Here is a 14,827-nt window from a genome sequence, read left to right as displayed (position 1 = left end):
TAAATCTGCAAAGTAACTAAAGCTGTCAAATAATTGTAGTGGAGTAAGAAGTACATGGATAAAAGGATATGGTATATGGAAAAATTGAAAATACCAGAATAAAGTAAAAGTACCATTTCTTCGTATATTATTTTGTAATTTAGAACCATAGAATAAAGCAAAATAAAATCTCACGACTGAAACATTTTGTCATGCCACATCTCATCTTCGATGTGTAAAACAGCATGAAAGGAGAAACATAAAAGTACACACACAGTATTTCTGGCATTGTTTCCTAAACAATTAACACGGTATGTAAAATTATGTTTAAGGTTATTATCATTCTAAACCTACAATGCTCGCATCTATTTTCAAATGGCCGAAATATGGCTGAAAGTTTAAAAGAAATACCTCAAAATTGAAGTACAGTACTTGAGTAAATGTACTTTATTGCTACTTTACACCACTGTTTATAAATCAATCACTGTGACACATTTAATATCCACTATTGAAAATGCTTAATTGTCACATCTTGCATTGATTAGAATAGCAGTGAACATTGCAACACTCACTGCAACATCGTTATTCAACAACTTGTTGCATAAACATGATCAGACATTTTCGCAGCTTCTTCTTTAAACTCACCAGGCAATTCTTTGCCTGTTCTACTGTCACGTCAGTGGCGGTGCTGAATATAAATGATTAGTGCTTAATAAATAAATACATTTGTAGTTAATAATGAATAGTGATGAGTTGAGAGGAACTGAACCAGTGCAGCTGCAACCTAACGACGCAATCAAACAGTTGATTGGTTCTTCTTCTTGTCAGTGGTGGAAGAAGTACTCAGATATTTTACTTAAGTAAAAGTAGCATTACCACATTATTAAAAACATTCTGTTTCAAGTAAAAGGCACGCGCTACGTCCTACCAGGGAAACTCCCCCCTGTCAGGTGACAAGAAGGTCAGTTGGCTCTCATGCATTGAAGGAGGCATGAGCTCGGCCCTGATCTCCCTAGGCTGGTGGGGGGAGTGTAGTGCCCAGGATCACTTAGCAAATTGGCACCGGGTGAAAAAAAGGGTTACAAAATCGAGGGATAAAAATTATTAAAAAGACCTCGTCTGTCCCCCTTTCGTCCATACATGGGCATAAAAGGGACAGACAGCCTACATGATGCTTTGTCTGTCCCCCTTTCGTCCATACATGGGCATAAAAGGGACCTCGGTCTGTCCCTTTCTTCTCCATACATGGGCATAAAAGGGACACAGGCTGACACGTCATGCGAAGTCCGGCTTAGCCGTGACTTATAAAGTACTAGGAATTTATTCTGGGTCTGGCAGAACCAGGTCTCCTGGTCTTGTTTTTCCTCCATGTCCCTCATTTTTCCTCCCTGTCCCTCTTTTCCTCCCTGTCCCCCTTTTTGATTAGCCAAGCTTCGCGTGACGCTGCTCTTCAACCACTAGGGGTCTGGCAGTGCTCCGAGGAGCACTTTTTCTAGTTTTTTTTCATTCTCCAAAAAAAATATTACACGGCCCCCTCGCGTATTAGGAGGGCAGGGTGAGTAACCAGAACCAAGGACGGGTGTTTTTGATGAATTCAATATGTTAGAAATGGTGTTTGAAGTTATAATGGGTTTGTATAGGAAGGGGGCGTGTCTGATAAAATGAATATCAAATATCTAAATACTGAATCAAGCAACTTAAAAACGGTCTGGGGGGGCTCACAAAAGCCTGAGTAGACAATAAAATGACCCAACGTTTTTTTTAAAGTGAAATATCCCTTTAACACTCACATCAACTCCTTCCACTCATTCGTTTTATTTTGTTGTCCACGGTGACATTGGTGTACAACGGTCCTCTCGTTGTCCTCACCACCTTGTAGGACAGAGAGCTGATCCCGTCTGTTGCCATGGTCTGATTGGTGAAAGCGATTTGGTCCCATCTCTTTGGATTGACTGGGTTTCCTGCGTCTCTCGCATGAGGGATGGTCTTCATTTTCCCCACCTCTCCATTGGGACGTGACACGGACATACCCAAAAGCGTAAGCCTGTTGTAAATGTCGTCATCCTCACCCCCCCATCCCCAGTAATTGTTTGGGAAACCATTGATTCTCAAAAACTGCTCTTTACTAAACGATGTTACTCCTCCAAAGAAAGTGGGAGATGGTAACTGGAAGTTCCACTTCTCAACGGCGGCAGCCAGAAGTCTGGGCTGGCTGAAACAGCCATATTTGTTCCGGTCGTCCATAGGAATATGGTCCACGTCGCTGAACACAAAGCAATCGTAGTCGTGACGATCGATCAGGGCCTCGGCGAAACCAGCGCTCATCAGCTTACCTTTATTGAAGGTTTCCTCGCCATGCTGTTGGATGACGTAAACTGTATAGTCCAGCTGCTGTCTTTGCAGAACGGGGTGGACGTAGTGGAGCCAAAATGCAAGGTGTTCTTCTCTGTGTCTGAAGGGAATGATCACGGCTACCTTCTGGGAGGACCAGGTCGAAACCGACCGCCGGCCTCAACGTTGGGATTGTCTGTCAGAGTTTGCTCAAGACTTGGCTTGGTGCTGAAGTCCACATTCAGGGGCCCAGTCAAGAACGGAGAATTCTCAGGACATGGAGGTGGTGCAGGGGGCGTGTCTGGTGATGCCGTGGCCTGCAACCGCAACGTCACCAACAGCAACGAAAACCCTAGCACTAACCAACCTGTACTCTTCCACATAATGTGGAACATTAGGCCTCGGTCCGTCTGGTCTGCCGCTTGTCCTGCCCTGTCCTGTGTCGCCAGGTGATATGCTGCTGGATATTGTGTTCTTGCGTCTGAGAGTTCAATATTCTGTCTCCGCTATAATCCTTGGTGAAAATCGCTGTCCTGTCTTCTCGCTCACAAGAACTCTGAACTCTTCGCGTTGCTTTTAAATATCGCGCAGAAGGGGCGCGTCACTGTCGTGTCATATACTCCTGACGTCATCGGGCCTTATATGGAGCGTGCATATCTCCTTTTATGGTGCGTTACATAGTAGGCTACTGCTTTAACAGTTGACCTTAGAAAATTATATTTTATATTCAACATAATTGTTTTGTTATGTAAACACAGGAAGCAAAGTTACATGATATTATGCCTATATTTGCTGAGGACCCCCTGGAACCCCCTCAAGGACCCGGACACCACTTTTTATTTATTTCTTCAGATCAGCCTGTTATAGCGCCACCAGGAGGTCGATCTTTACAAAACTTTTTCTTTTGTATCACTCCTACAGATTTTGTCCTGACATATCGAGTTAGACCAGTTAAAGTGCAAATACTGGGGGATAAAGGTAGAAGAAAGCCAAGCCAGGAATCTCCACTGTTTGTCTACTTCGTATCGCCGTCTGAAATGACAGAAGCATGGGCCAGTTCATCTGTTCCCAGATAATATACCGCGAGTCTGTCTAGATGCGGTGGGTATCACAGCTAGCGTTGCATGAGCCAAAACGTACTCCGAAGGCAGGTTTGACCCTGCCTATTGTCGGAGTTGCGCGCAGGGTTGCCAGATCTGCTTATTATAATTTCCCCGCAAGACTTTATTTGAAAATAGCCGATCTACAAGCTCACAACGCGTCGCATCGCGACGCGTTGTGAGCTTGTAGATCTGCTATTTTCAAATAATATATTTTCAAATAAAATATATTTTAAGTACCAAAAGTAAAAGTAGGCCTACTACAATGTTTGAAAATAGCAGATCTACAAGCTCACAACGCACCGCGATGCATTGTGACTGTGAGCTTGTAGATCGGCATTTTTCAAATCGCCTACGCATGAAATAGGGCTAAAGTGGTTAATGTATGTTTTATAATATAACTTATAAGTATTGAAATTGGAAATGCTCCAGTTAAGTAAAAAATACCTCAAAATTGTTAAATGTACTTTGTTACCACCACCACCACCATCACCACCACTGCTTCTTGTCTTATTTGTGGATGGCACTGTTGTGCATTACCGCCACCTACTGAGCTGCTGCGTGAACTGGAGTAGCCTAGAATTGTTTGCTGCAACAATAATAATAATAATACAATTATTCTGAATTTTTACAATATTAATGAACTTCATACAGACGATGTGAATGTGACAGTGTGTGTGTGCGTGTTTGTGTGTGTGTGCGCGCTTTCTGGTGGCGGTGAAACTTTAACTTCCTCCCTAACTTCCCTCACTCACTGCTTTCCTCCTGTGTGGACAACACTGGCACTGAATTTATGTGGTGTTCTCTGGGTGAAACTCCCAGGGTGGCCTAGTCTGGTATTCTGTTTCTGGGCCTAAGTGCCAGGTCAAACTGATTTTGATGCTATATTAAAATGTTTTGCTTAAAATACAACACTGATATGAAAACAACCCTGGAAATTGTATTTCAATTAATTTATTCCCCTTATATTTCTTTCTTCGATGTCTCTAGGTACAGTATACAGTATGTTCTTATAAAACTCTGTAACATCAAAATAAACATTTAAACATTGTTTAAAAAAAATTATCTTCCAGAAAGCAGCTTAAGAATTACAGTATGTAGGTGATTAAATCAAACCTTAAATCATGGGTGGTGCACATAAAAACTATTAAAATGATAGAAATGATTGATGAATGATTATGATTATGATAAAAACCTTTTAAATGTAAAACAATAATCATGTAACAGTGCCACGTGGCAAATATTGCTTGCAGATCAGCTTTTTTTGACACACTAGATTATAGATCACGTTGTCTGTGGGTGAAGTCATCCTGAGGTTCTGTCTTCTTCTTCTTCTTGTTTGGTTGTGTTGTAGCTCAAACCAGAGGCAGAGGGTAGGAGGAACACGCTGCCAGGCCACACATGTTCTTCCCTCGCTCAATCAGAAAGTATCTGAGTGAAGAAAACAAAGCAAACACTAAAATCTCGACAAGGAGAAGCAATATTTCAGCTCATTCATTTTATCTTCCCCCACACCTACTGTACACATAGCATGGCTGATTCACTTATTCAGCTAAAAGGGGGCATAAACAATACAAGTACAATCAAAAACCACACACACACACACACACACACACACACACACACACACGCACACACGCACGCACGCACGGAAAACGCATGGAAACAAGCCCTCAGGGCTTTTTGTGTTATCCTTTTAGCATAATTAAAAAATCATACCGCTGTGCAAACTGTTAATCAAGTATTCAATCAATGAATCCAACCCCTTAGGATTAGGGAACCTTACCTCTAAATGCCCAATCCGAATCCTAACCTGAATCTTTTCCTAATTGTAAGGCTAACTCAAACATTGTGCTCACACTGTCTATTTCTCAAATTCTACTTACTTACTTGTGGTGACATTTGGCCTTCACAAGTATAGTAACCACACACACACACACACACACACACACACACACACACACACACACACACACAGAGTTATGAGTTGCGTATTTACCCATCCATTCCCCAGCTTGTGCCCCAGGAGTTCTTCACTATCCAGTATGGCGTAGCGCTGTCATCAGTGGCGTAACCCACAGCCAGAACCGCATGGTTCACTGACTCCGTGTCGTTCTTACACTGGGTGCTACAAAAAGAGGACAATGCTGATGGTTAGGGCTGCAACTATCAACTATTTTCTTAGCAATTATTCTAGCGATTACTTTTTTGATTAATCGAATACTTGAGAGACTCGTTGTTTTTTAAATATATCAACGTATTGACGTGGAAAAAGTATCATAGATTTTTTTTATAATCTACCGAATCGATTAATCTGATTGACCGCTTAAGCCCTCTTCTATACTTCGTCGTACGACACCCTGTTTTATTTTATACTTTGTCTATTCTTAGAAAACAGCCGATCTACAAGTTCACAATGCGTCTCATCGATAGATATTGTGAACATTTTGAGAAATGTGGAATAATTCAAAAAGCATTTAACAAATCTTTTTTCATGGGGGTCCCTGGCAGAAATTATTTTCAGATGGGGATCTGCAGCCAAATACATATATATTTGGGGGGTCCTTGACATGAGAACCATTGAACCAGTGGGTTTCATCACTGCAAGCTATGCAAAGGGCAGAGGAGCAGATTATATACTTTTATATACATATCTGTACTTTTCTATCTGTGCTCTGACCAATGTCTAGTTGTGATCAAACCTAAATTACAGATAATTCAAGTGCAATAACAAGAGGCTCTTCACTCACCTGCTATAGACACCCTCCTTGTAGTGCATGAAATCACCCGTGACCTGGTAGCCAAAACTTACAGGGTTGAGTCTGGCCACGGCATCAACCATCTCCATTTCATCATACTGTCCTTTCAGGAATACACAAATGTCATTCAATTAATGGCTCAGAAATATTGAGAGGTAACACTAGGGATGGGCAATTAACCTAACCAATTTAACATTGCTCATGTAGGTTCATAGAATAATCAAGAAGCCGGTATATCAACAAATCAACACGAAAAAACTAAAATATATTTTTTTTATAATTGACTAAATCGGTTAACCTGATTAACTACTTAAGCCCTGTAATACAAAAAAATGCCACTCTACAAGATCACAACGGGCCACATTGCGACCCGCTGTGAGCTTGCAGATCTGCTATTTTAACCTTTCATTTTTTATAATCGTAATCGAGGTAAAATATTTAAATAATTGTGCTCTGGAGGCCTCTCTACTGTTATATATGCAATTCAATTAATATTGATGATAAAAAAAAGTTAATAAGTTAATCATTAATACAAAGCTATTTACTGGATGTTTTCAGAATGTTGGTGGCGCGGTGTTACATATTGCTATGTACTCACACTTGTTATGTTGACAACTTCTTTGACAAAAGCAGCTGCCAGTTTAGGCTTGAAACTACAAATGTCATCCTAAAATAGGAAGAGTGACAAAAGTCATTCATCAAGAAATAGAAATAGAACAGGCAAGTGCAGAATTTGTCACCCTAAAAAAAACATACATGGCCTGTGTATGGATAGTCATGTTCAGTCATAAGTCCTCTGTTGTACTTGATGTATTCAAACGCCTGGCTGGGCAGTCCGCTGTAAAAAAAAAAAAAAAAAAAGAAGAAAAAAACAGTACGCTCATACATACACTATACATACATAGTTGTGGTCACATTTTTATTAAAGACTATTATACTTGTGATTTTATATTGTTAAATTGGTTGATCGCATGCATGGTGATTATGATGTTAATGTGATTTCATTATTGTTACTAACCCCATGCATCCATGGTTGTTGAAGTCTTGTGCACAGTCTACCAACTGCTGCTCAGACTGAAACAATAAAAATTTAAGTAAATGCCTTTAACAAACATACTGTATGGGTGTAGCCCATTCGATTGTCATCGCTGGGTTTGATCGCCAAACAAAAACATTGACATTGTACATTTACGCAGCTCTCACCAGAAGTAACAGCTTCCCGGTAGCGATGGCAGTGACGGACTCCAGACAGCCGGTAGTGGAGAAGGTCCAACAGCTCCCACAGTTACCCTGAAGAACCAAACACAACTACAGTAGTGCTCAACTCACAGAACCAAACACAACTAGTACTCAACACACAGAACCAAACACAACTAGTACCCAATACACAGAATGAAACATAAGTAGAACTCAAAGTCAACACACAGAACCAAACACGACTAGTAGTCAACACACAAAACGAAACATAAGTAGAACTCAACACAGAGAACCAAACATAAGTAGAACTCAACACACAGCTCTCACAGCTGTGTGCATATTCTGGTATGAATGTCATGACAAGTCATTTAGAAATGGAAGGCTTACAACTCATTTTCATGTTCCTTTTAGCTTTAATGCTCAAAGGATATGCACATCCCCACAGTTTCTTTAAACACAGTTGCTGGACCCAAAAATAATCAAGTGAAGAAAAGGGGAAAGTCCGCACACGATAAACTGCTCTCCCATCTTTTTTATTTGTTTAACCAAAAGTGAACAACGTGGGCGAAAAATTGTTCACTTTTGGTTAAACAAATAAAAAAGACTGGAGAGCAGTTTATCGTGTGCGGACATTCCCATTTTCTTCACCATATCTTTATTAGCAATGTTTCTATCCCAATGATCAAAATGTGGCCAATGAATATATTTATATATAAAGAGCAATAAAAACTGAGTTGTGAGTTTAGCTATGTCCAGGTGGGAGTTAATTGTTGTTGTTTTTTTGCTGTGGTCCTTGCACACCAAGTTGGCCTGTAAGATCTAACTGTGACAACGGTCACTGAACAGTTGCTTCGGGTCATGTCCCCTGGAGCACACAGCTGACAGTCAGCTGATGGTGCAGTTCTGTGCCTGAGTGAGAGGATATAACTCTATATACCAGCAGGTGGCAGTAGTCACCAATACTACCGGTAGTTAGGCTACTGTATGAGTGTATCCACAATTGCAGTGGTTCTCAAACTTGTTTTAATTTTCTAAAGGACCCCCATAACTCTCAGTTTCAGTTTTATTTATTAGCCCATAAAGAGTTAAAAACAGAAGAAAAAAAACGCATAGGGGAAGTTCTCAGGCTTATAGAGAACTTCCCCTATTTCACTATGAGATAGAATAGCTCTGAGAGTGTAAAAATCTGCACACTCTTTTTTTACAGACCTGTAAGGGTCCATTTGGAACCCGCCTCAAGGAACCCTGAGGGTCCCTGGACCCCACTTTGACAACCAGTGCACTATTGGCATCAAATGTTATTGAAGTGCAGATTGTGCTCAAACTTCAGCTACTTACATCACTGTGTGCACAGTTTTATTCTCTAAATTATGCTTGGATATTCACAGTACCACAATTGGGAACACAAAATCAGAGCATTTTCACACTACTCACAAATTGCAGCAATAGCAGATCTATAAGCTCACAACACATCACATCGAGCTTACACATCGGCTATTTTTGCATGACACTGTTGTACGACAAAGTAAGCCATTCATTTATGGAAAAAACAAACAAACAAACGTTAAAAGTTGAAATACAGAGATACGCGGTTTCTGTCCGACAGCGGCGATCAGGTACCTGATACTTCACTGGAGACACAAAGTTGCCCTTCTTCCTCCAATCCACAGCCTCGGGGTAAGGCCCACTGCTGCTCATGTGATTCCCTTTGGTGGCCGAGCAGTTCTGTGGAAAACAACAGAATTTCAACGTCATCAACTTCAATTAACGACTAAAACAGCATTCGTCTCTATAAACCAGTGCTAAATTTAAGCATTCTGTACCTGTGGCTCTCTCAAGAGGAAGGATTTCCTGAATTCTTCGAAGGACATGTCAGAAAACTGATTCAGCCCCACTAAGAAAGTAAAAGAAAAAAGAAAACTGTTACAATATTACATAGTTATGCAAAAGAAAGCTAGAAAATAAGTAGCATTTTCAGTGTAGAATGATTTTTCTGTGAGAGAGATCAGTTTAGTTCCCTCATGTCTCAGTACTTTATAATACTTATAACAGTGGAGCAACACTGTATATCATGTAGAGGCGGAGTGCCATAATCTGCCATATATTCACACTTAACTGTATCTGAAACAATACATTAGTTGTTAATGCACATTAGCAGACAGAACAAGCAGCTAACTACATGTTTACATTCTATGTACTTGTATAGGAGTGGTCCTATGGGTTCTATATATTCTATGTACTTGTATAGGAGTGGTTCCCGGCATTATGATGATCGATTGTCTTCTTATTCTCTGTGAATATGTGCAGACGATGGTAGTACTCCTCCTCAAAGTCATACACTTTGTTGTGCTGCATATCAAACAGTGAAACAGAACGTTAATTCAGAATATTATAGTAGCCTAAATGGTGCTGACAAGAAAGAAAAATTGTATAGTTTTGAATAGGTAAATGCTGTATAAACGATGCACTGTTTTTATTGTCCATGCAGCCTGTTTCAACAGCAGTGATCAAGTTCTCTCAGGGTGCAAAGTCTTCTGTAAATGATATGTTTAAACTTGATTTGATATTTGTTTGGTTGCACCACAGATGTAAGATTCATTTTAGTTACACTGGTGTAAAGTGCATTTGAACTTACGCCCAGAACATAGTGCAGAACCTATAGCCTACTCTGAAGCATTATTCTAGTAGTAATAGTAACACAGTTTATTGCTACTGAACTGTCTATTAAATAGACAGGTGGAGATTGTTCAGTCAGCTAAGGGGGTCATCGGTTGCAACCTGTCATCTCTCCAGGACCCCCACAATTTACAATGACAATGTAGGCATTTAGCAGATGCTCTTTTCCAGAGCGACATTGCAATAAGCAAGGTAATCACCTACATAGAATGCAGAGAGACAGTGTAGTGCCTCAATAAACCTCAATGATCCCAGGTAAACCAAGAACCTAGTATCATAAAATACTATCGAAATAACAATCTGTACACTGAAATTATAGGATATCACGTAAACAATTGACAGGGCCGCTTCTCCCTACACGCACACTACGCAGGCTGCGTAGGGCCCCGCCTTGCGTGGGGCCCCGCCTACCAGCAAAAAAAATTAAAAATTAAAAATTAAAAAAATTAAATTTGTAATTTTTATTTTTTAAACCCAATCTGCCCAGAACTGCGAAAAAAACGGACCCAATCCGCCCAGAACCGCGAAAAAAACGGGCCCAATCCGCCCAGAACCGCCAAAAAAAATCGCGCGCGTGCGGGGGAAACATGCACGCGCGCTGCGCGCGCGTGCATGTGTCCCGTATCGTGCTTAGGGCCCCCGTGGAGTCTAAAGCGGCACTGACAATTGACCTAGCATCTGTTTAAATAACAATGCTATCTAAATTACATTCTTAACATTGTGTTCAAGAAAAAAAACCTAAGTAACAAAAACATGAGAGCGAGTGACCAAAAAAATTCTGCATGGTAGCCAAATATTGATCAATCACTAGGATCAGGGAGGGAGGGAGGCTACACCAGGGCAAATCTGCAGGGCCTGATGGCATCAGTCCAAGGGTGCTGAAGACGTGTGCAGAACAGCTGGCAGCAGTGTTCAAGCATCTCTTCAACCTCTAATTGAGACTGAAGAGGCTGCCCGAGCAGTGGAAGACATCCTGCATAGTCCCAGTGCCCAAAGGAGTGCATCCTAGTACTCTCAATGATTACAGGCCAGTGGTACAGACCTCACACGTCATGAAGACCTTTGAGAGATCTGCAGCACCTACGGCCTCTGGTGAGTGACTCCCTGGACCCTCTACAGTTCGCTTACCGAGCCAAAGTTGGAGTGGTGGATGCCATCATCTACATGCTGCAGAGGGCTTATTCACATATGGACGAGAATGGGAGCACTGTGAGGATCATGTTCTTCGACTTCTCCAGTGCGTTCAATACCATCCAGCGCCCCCTGCTTGCTGAGAAGCACACAGCCATGCAGATAGACCACAACATGGTGGCTTGGATCACAAACTATCTCACCCGTAGGCCACAATATTACATTATGTCCAGCTACAAGGCTGCCAGTCCGACGTGCTAACGGGAAGTACTGGAGTACCCCAGGGAACCGTGTTGTCTACACTTTTATTTGTATTTGATCTATTATTTTAAGTTCTGGATAGACATGACAGGACAGAGATGAGAGCCTTTACCGGTGATGCCTCTCACCCTGGTCACCACCTCTTAAAAAAGAATCGTTCTGGCAACGGGTATCAGTCCGTCAACATCTGTTAACATCACATACAGGGGAAGTCATTCCCGCTCGGCAGTGAGTCTCACAAACAAGCCCACTACCCCCTACTGACACACCTGTGGGATTAGGAGGACCACCTCCCACTCACTGGCCCCTAGCTAGGACCAACATAATGCAAGGGATTCTCAAAAAACTATGGTCCAGGGGACAGGGATTCTTGAGGGGGTTCCAGCCCAAGTGGCCCCCAACAAAATGAGTTAACGTCAACATCTGCTATACTTTTTTCAACAACAAAAAAAAAGCAGATCTACAAGCTTATGACGCGTCAACACGCTGTGAGCTTGCAGATCTTAAAAAACGTTAAGCTAGAAACACCTAGAGTCTAGAAACATTATGTAAATGTTTGAATACTCTTCAAATTATTTAACAACTAAAATCTTCTCTTATGGGACTCCCTGGCACAAAATCTTCTCAAATGGTCTGTGACCAAATACATATCCTTTTGGGAGTCTTAAACCACTGATGATAATGTAGATAATATACAGTACAAGGGAACATAACACATACAGCATATGTATACATAATATTGCTAAGTGGAATGGCTCAATGCACTTCACAGCCTGGTATTACACTCCCCCACCCACCCCCGTGCCTCCAGGTCAGTGCAATATGAATATACAAGTGAATGTACAATATGCACTGCCATGTGATGTACAAACTGACACGCTGTGTGAATACACGTGTACACTGTGTGGTAGCTAATGCCTATGCTGTTATACCAGCCTTGTGCACATCGTATATGGAATATATCCTACAAGCCTATATCATTTCTAGCTTATTTTTCGCTTATCTTTATATTTTGAGTAAATATCTTTAAATAATAGTTAACATTTCTATACTGTAATTGTTGCTTCAGTGTAATGCACCAATAATTAAAAACAAATTATTGTGATTGTTGAATGTTTTAAATTGACCACAAAGGAAACCACATGATTTTACCCATTTTGACGTTTTTAATTGTTGCACTGTGTACTTTTAAAGATTCAAAGTGAAAGTTTCTAGTAATTATTGTGTAATATGTACATACCTGTGATATCCATTCGCTGAAATGGTACTCCTCTAATAAGACAGAAGGAAAAAGTTATGGTTTTATCATTACTAACATTATTTAAAATATTGTATAGTAGCCTAGGCTATAGCCTTAGATCTAGCAAAGATGTATTTTATCTCTTTTTTTTTACATTTGCATATCTATGATCGTCTTGGGCTTTACCCCCCCCCCCCCCCCCCTGGATATCCACCCGTAAAGTCCGTATTTCTCCAAACATGTACAAATGCAACAAATAAGGTGCTTACTTTATTATTATTACAATTTTATTGTGTTGTATAATTGTGATATGGATCTCCCTGGATCTGAAATAAAGATTGAATTGAATTACCCGGTAGCCCCGGATGTTAACTCGGCATTCGGAGTCTTTGAACAATGTAATAGTCCGTATTTTTAAATAGATGTGTGTATTAATCCTGTCTGTGCGTGAACACCATTCCCCCCCTCGTTTACTTCCTGTTTACATTGAGTGTAATACCGGCTTTCACCGGCTGCGAGTGCGAGGAGTCACTACCGCCCATTGAGGAATACAGGGAACTTCCGACAGAATTCGACACTGACGCGATTAAAACACATATCTATTGTAAAATACGATCAAATACATTGCACACGGGTTCCTAATGTCGACTTAATATCAGTTCAAGTTCAAGTTCAAGTTCAAGTTTATTATCAGGGGCTACCGGGTCAGCACTTTATACGTTTTTTGGGGGGGTACATGTACGGAGAAGTAGGTACGGGCTTTCCGCGCGGATGTCCAGTGACATATCATAGATACGAAAGTAAAAGTCAGTCTAGATAAAAAATACATCTATGACAGTCTTGATCCCAGGATAAGTAGGCTATTGAAATACTATACAATTGTATATTTTTGTTTCAAGAAAGAGGTGGAGTGACGGGGAGACCCGTTACTGAAAAAACACAATCATTTGCCATTTCTATCACCGTTAACACGTTTTTAAGGAAGTTATTCTGGTGGTGAGTCAATGAAAGAAAAACAGTTCCTGTTGATCATTAACGTGCAACTTTGTTGCAAAACAAGATGTGACAATAAACAGGTTCATCTGGTTCATATAGTTCTACAAAGTCACCTTAAATTGGTTTCATAATAAAGCAAGTGCAACAGAAACTGTAGTACCAGTAACACTGCAATAATCAGCTTGACTTACCTTTAAATAACATGAGTGGTGTTAAATTAACTGTGTGTAGAAAGGTTATAACTAAAAGCTTACCTTTAAGTGAAGTGAGTGGTGTTAAAGGGGAAATCCACCCATTTTCAATATTTAACTATGTCATTAATATAGCATAAAGGAGTTGTGTGGAAATAAGAAAAAATTAAAAAAAAAATTAACATTGCAAAAAAATGTAACATTGCAAAAAAATTAACATTGCAAATTACACCATGATGAGTCATCACAGTGTAATTTGCAATGTTAATTTTTTTGCAATGTTACATTTTTTTGCAATGTTAATTTTTTTTTTAATTTTTTCTTATTTCCACACAACTCCTTTATGCTATATTAATGACATAGTTAAATATTGAAAATGGGTGGATTTCCCCTTTAAGTTAACTGTGTGTAGAAAGGTTATAACTAAAAGCGCACACGGCACCATTCTTCCTGACCGCTGTGGACCAGAGTTGCTGTGGAATGGATCAGCTGTGGACTGAACTCACTTCTTCTATGTTGGTCACGTGACAAATTAAGTCACGTGGTAATGTCAGACCCGTACGGCTCTGGGTAATGCCAGTGAGTCCTTCGGTCCTGTTGCATTTGATTGTTATCCACAAAGCCATTCAGGCTAGTCAGTGGTGGAACAAGTCGGCCTACTTTTTCTTTCTTTAAGTAGGCTAAAAGTAGGCTATCAATAACACAATGCATAACACAATGAATTCATTAATTCAAAATATTACTTGTGTAGGCCTATGTATAAAAGTAATAATAATAGTAATAATATACTACTAACAATAATAATAATAATAATAATAATAGCTTGAATTTATCTTTCCAAGATTTTGCTGAGGAAAGGGAGGTTGGAGATAGGTCGATATAGTTGCTCAGATCCTCAGGGTCCAAACCAGGCTTCTTGAGAATCGGGGTGATTGAGCGATTTTGAGGCTGCAGGCTCCTGTGCCA

General features: G+C 40.4%; 1 protein-coding gene and 1 pseudogene across 3 annotated transcripts; both read right to left on the bottom strand.

Annotated features, from left to right (window-relative positions):
• Positions 1 to 1,770: 1,770 nt before the first annotated feature.
• LOC308088009 (beta-1,4-galactosyltransferase 1-like) lies at positions 1,771 to 2,693 on the bottom strand (annotated as a pseudogene). Its single transcript has one exon. The product of its transcript is annotated as a beta-1,4-galactosyltransferase 1-like (transcript).
• Positions 2,694 to 4,330: 1,637 nt separating this feature from the next.
• Positions 4,331 to 14,385, bottom strand: ctsh (cathepsin H). 2 transcript variants are annotated; one of them, XM_080432726.1, is made up of 13 exons: positions 14,259 to 14,385; positions 13,925 to 13,949; positions 12,675 to 12,706; positions 9,607 to 9,715; positions 9,190 to 9,260; positions 8,987 to 9,091; positions 7,373 to 7,459; positions 7,188 to 7,243; positions 6,926 to 7,007; positions 6,768 to 6,836; positions 6,161 to 6,267; positions 5,410 to 5,538; positions 4,331 to 4,841 (listed from the first exon to the last, which is right to left on the bottom strand). In XM_080432726.1, the coding sequence occupies exons 1-13, from the start codon at positions 14,304 to 14,306 to the stop codon at positions 4,766 to 4,768; spliced, it is 996 nt and encodes a 331-aa protein (XP_080288852.1). In that variant the 5' UTR covers positions 14,307 to 14,385; the 3' UTR covers positions 4,331 to 4,765. The 2 variants fall into 2 exon arrangements, with proteins under 2 accessions (XP_080288852.1, XP_080288853.1); XM_080432727.1 differs by lacking the exons at positions 13,925 to 13,949; positions 14,259 to 14,385 and adding an exon at positions 13,862 to 13,914.
• Between the last annotated feature and the right edge of the window lie 442 nt (positions 14,386 to 14,827).

This window comes from Gymnoscopelus braueri (assembly GCF_963280865.1).
Source record: "Gymnoscopelus braueri genome assembly, chromosome: 1".
Lineage (NCBI taxonomy): Eukaryota > Metazoa > Chordata > Actinopteri > Myctophiformes > Myctophidae > Gymnoscopelus > Gymnoscopelus braueri.
Note: the sequence above shows the minus strand (reverse complement) of the source record. Positions and strands in the feature narration are given on the sequence as shown.

What these genes read in the sequence shown, in the direction of transcription:
- ctsh (XM_080432726.1), bottom strand. Translation starts at nt 14,306, where the DNA reads ATGGTGCCGTGTGCGCTTTTAGTTATAACCTTTCTACACACAGTTAAC. An exon ending in AACAACCATGGATGCATGGG is followed by an intron (nt 7,008 to 7,187) that starts GTTAGTAACAAT and finishes TTTTTTTTACAG; the next exon opens with CGGACTGCCCAGCCAGGCGT. An exon ending in AAGGAGGGTGTCTATAGCAG is followed by an intron (nt 5,539 to 6,160) that starts GTGAGTGAAGAG and finishes CTCTTTTTGTAG; the next exon opens with CACCCAGTGTAAGAACGACA.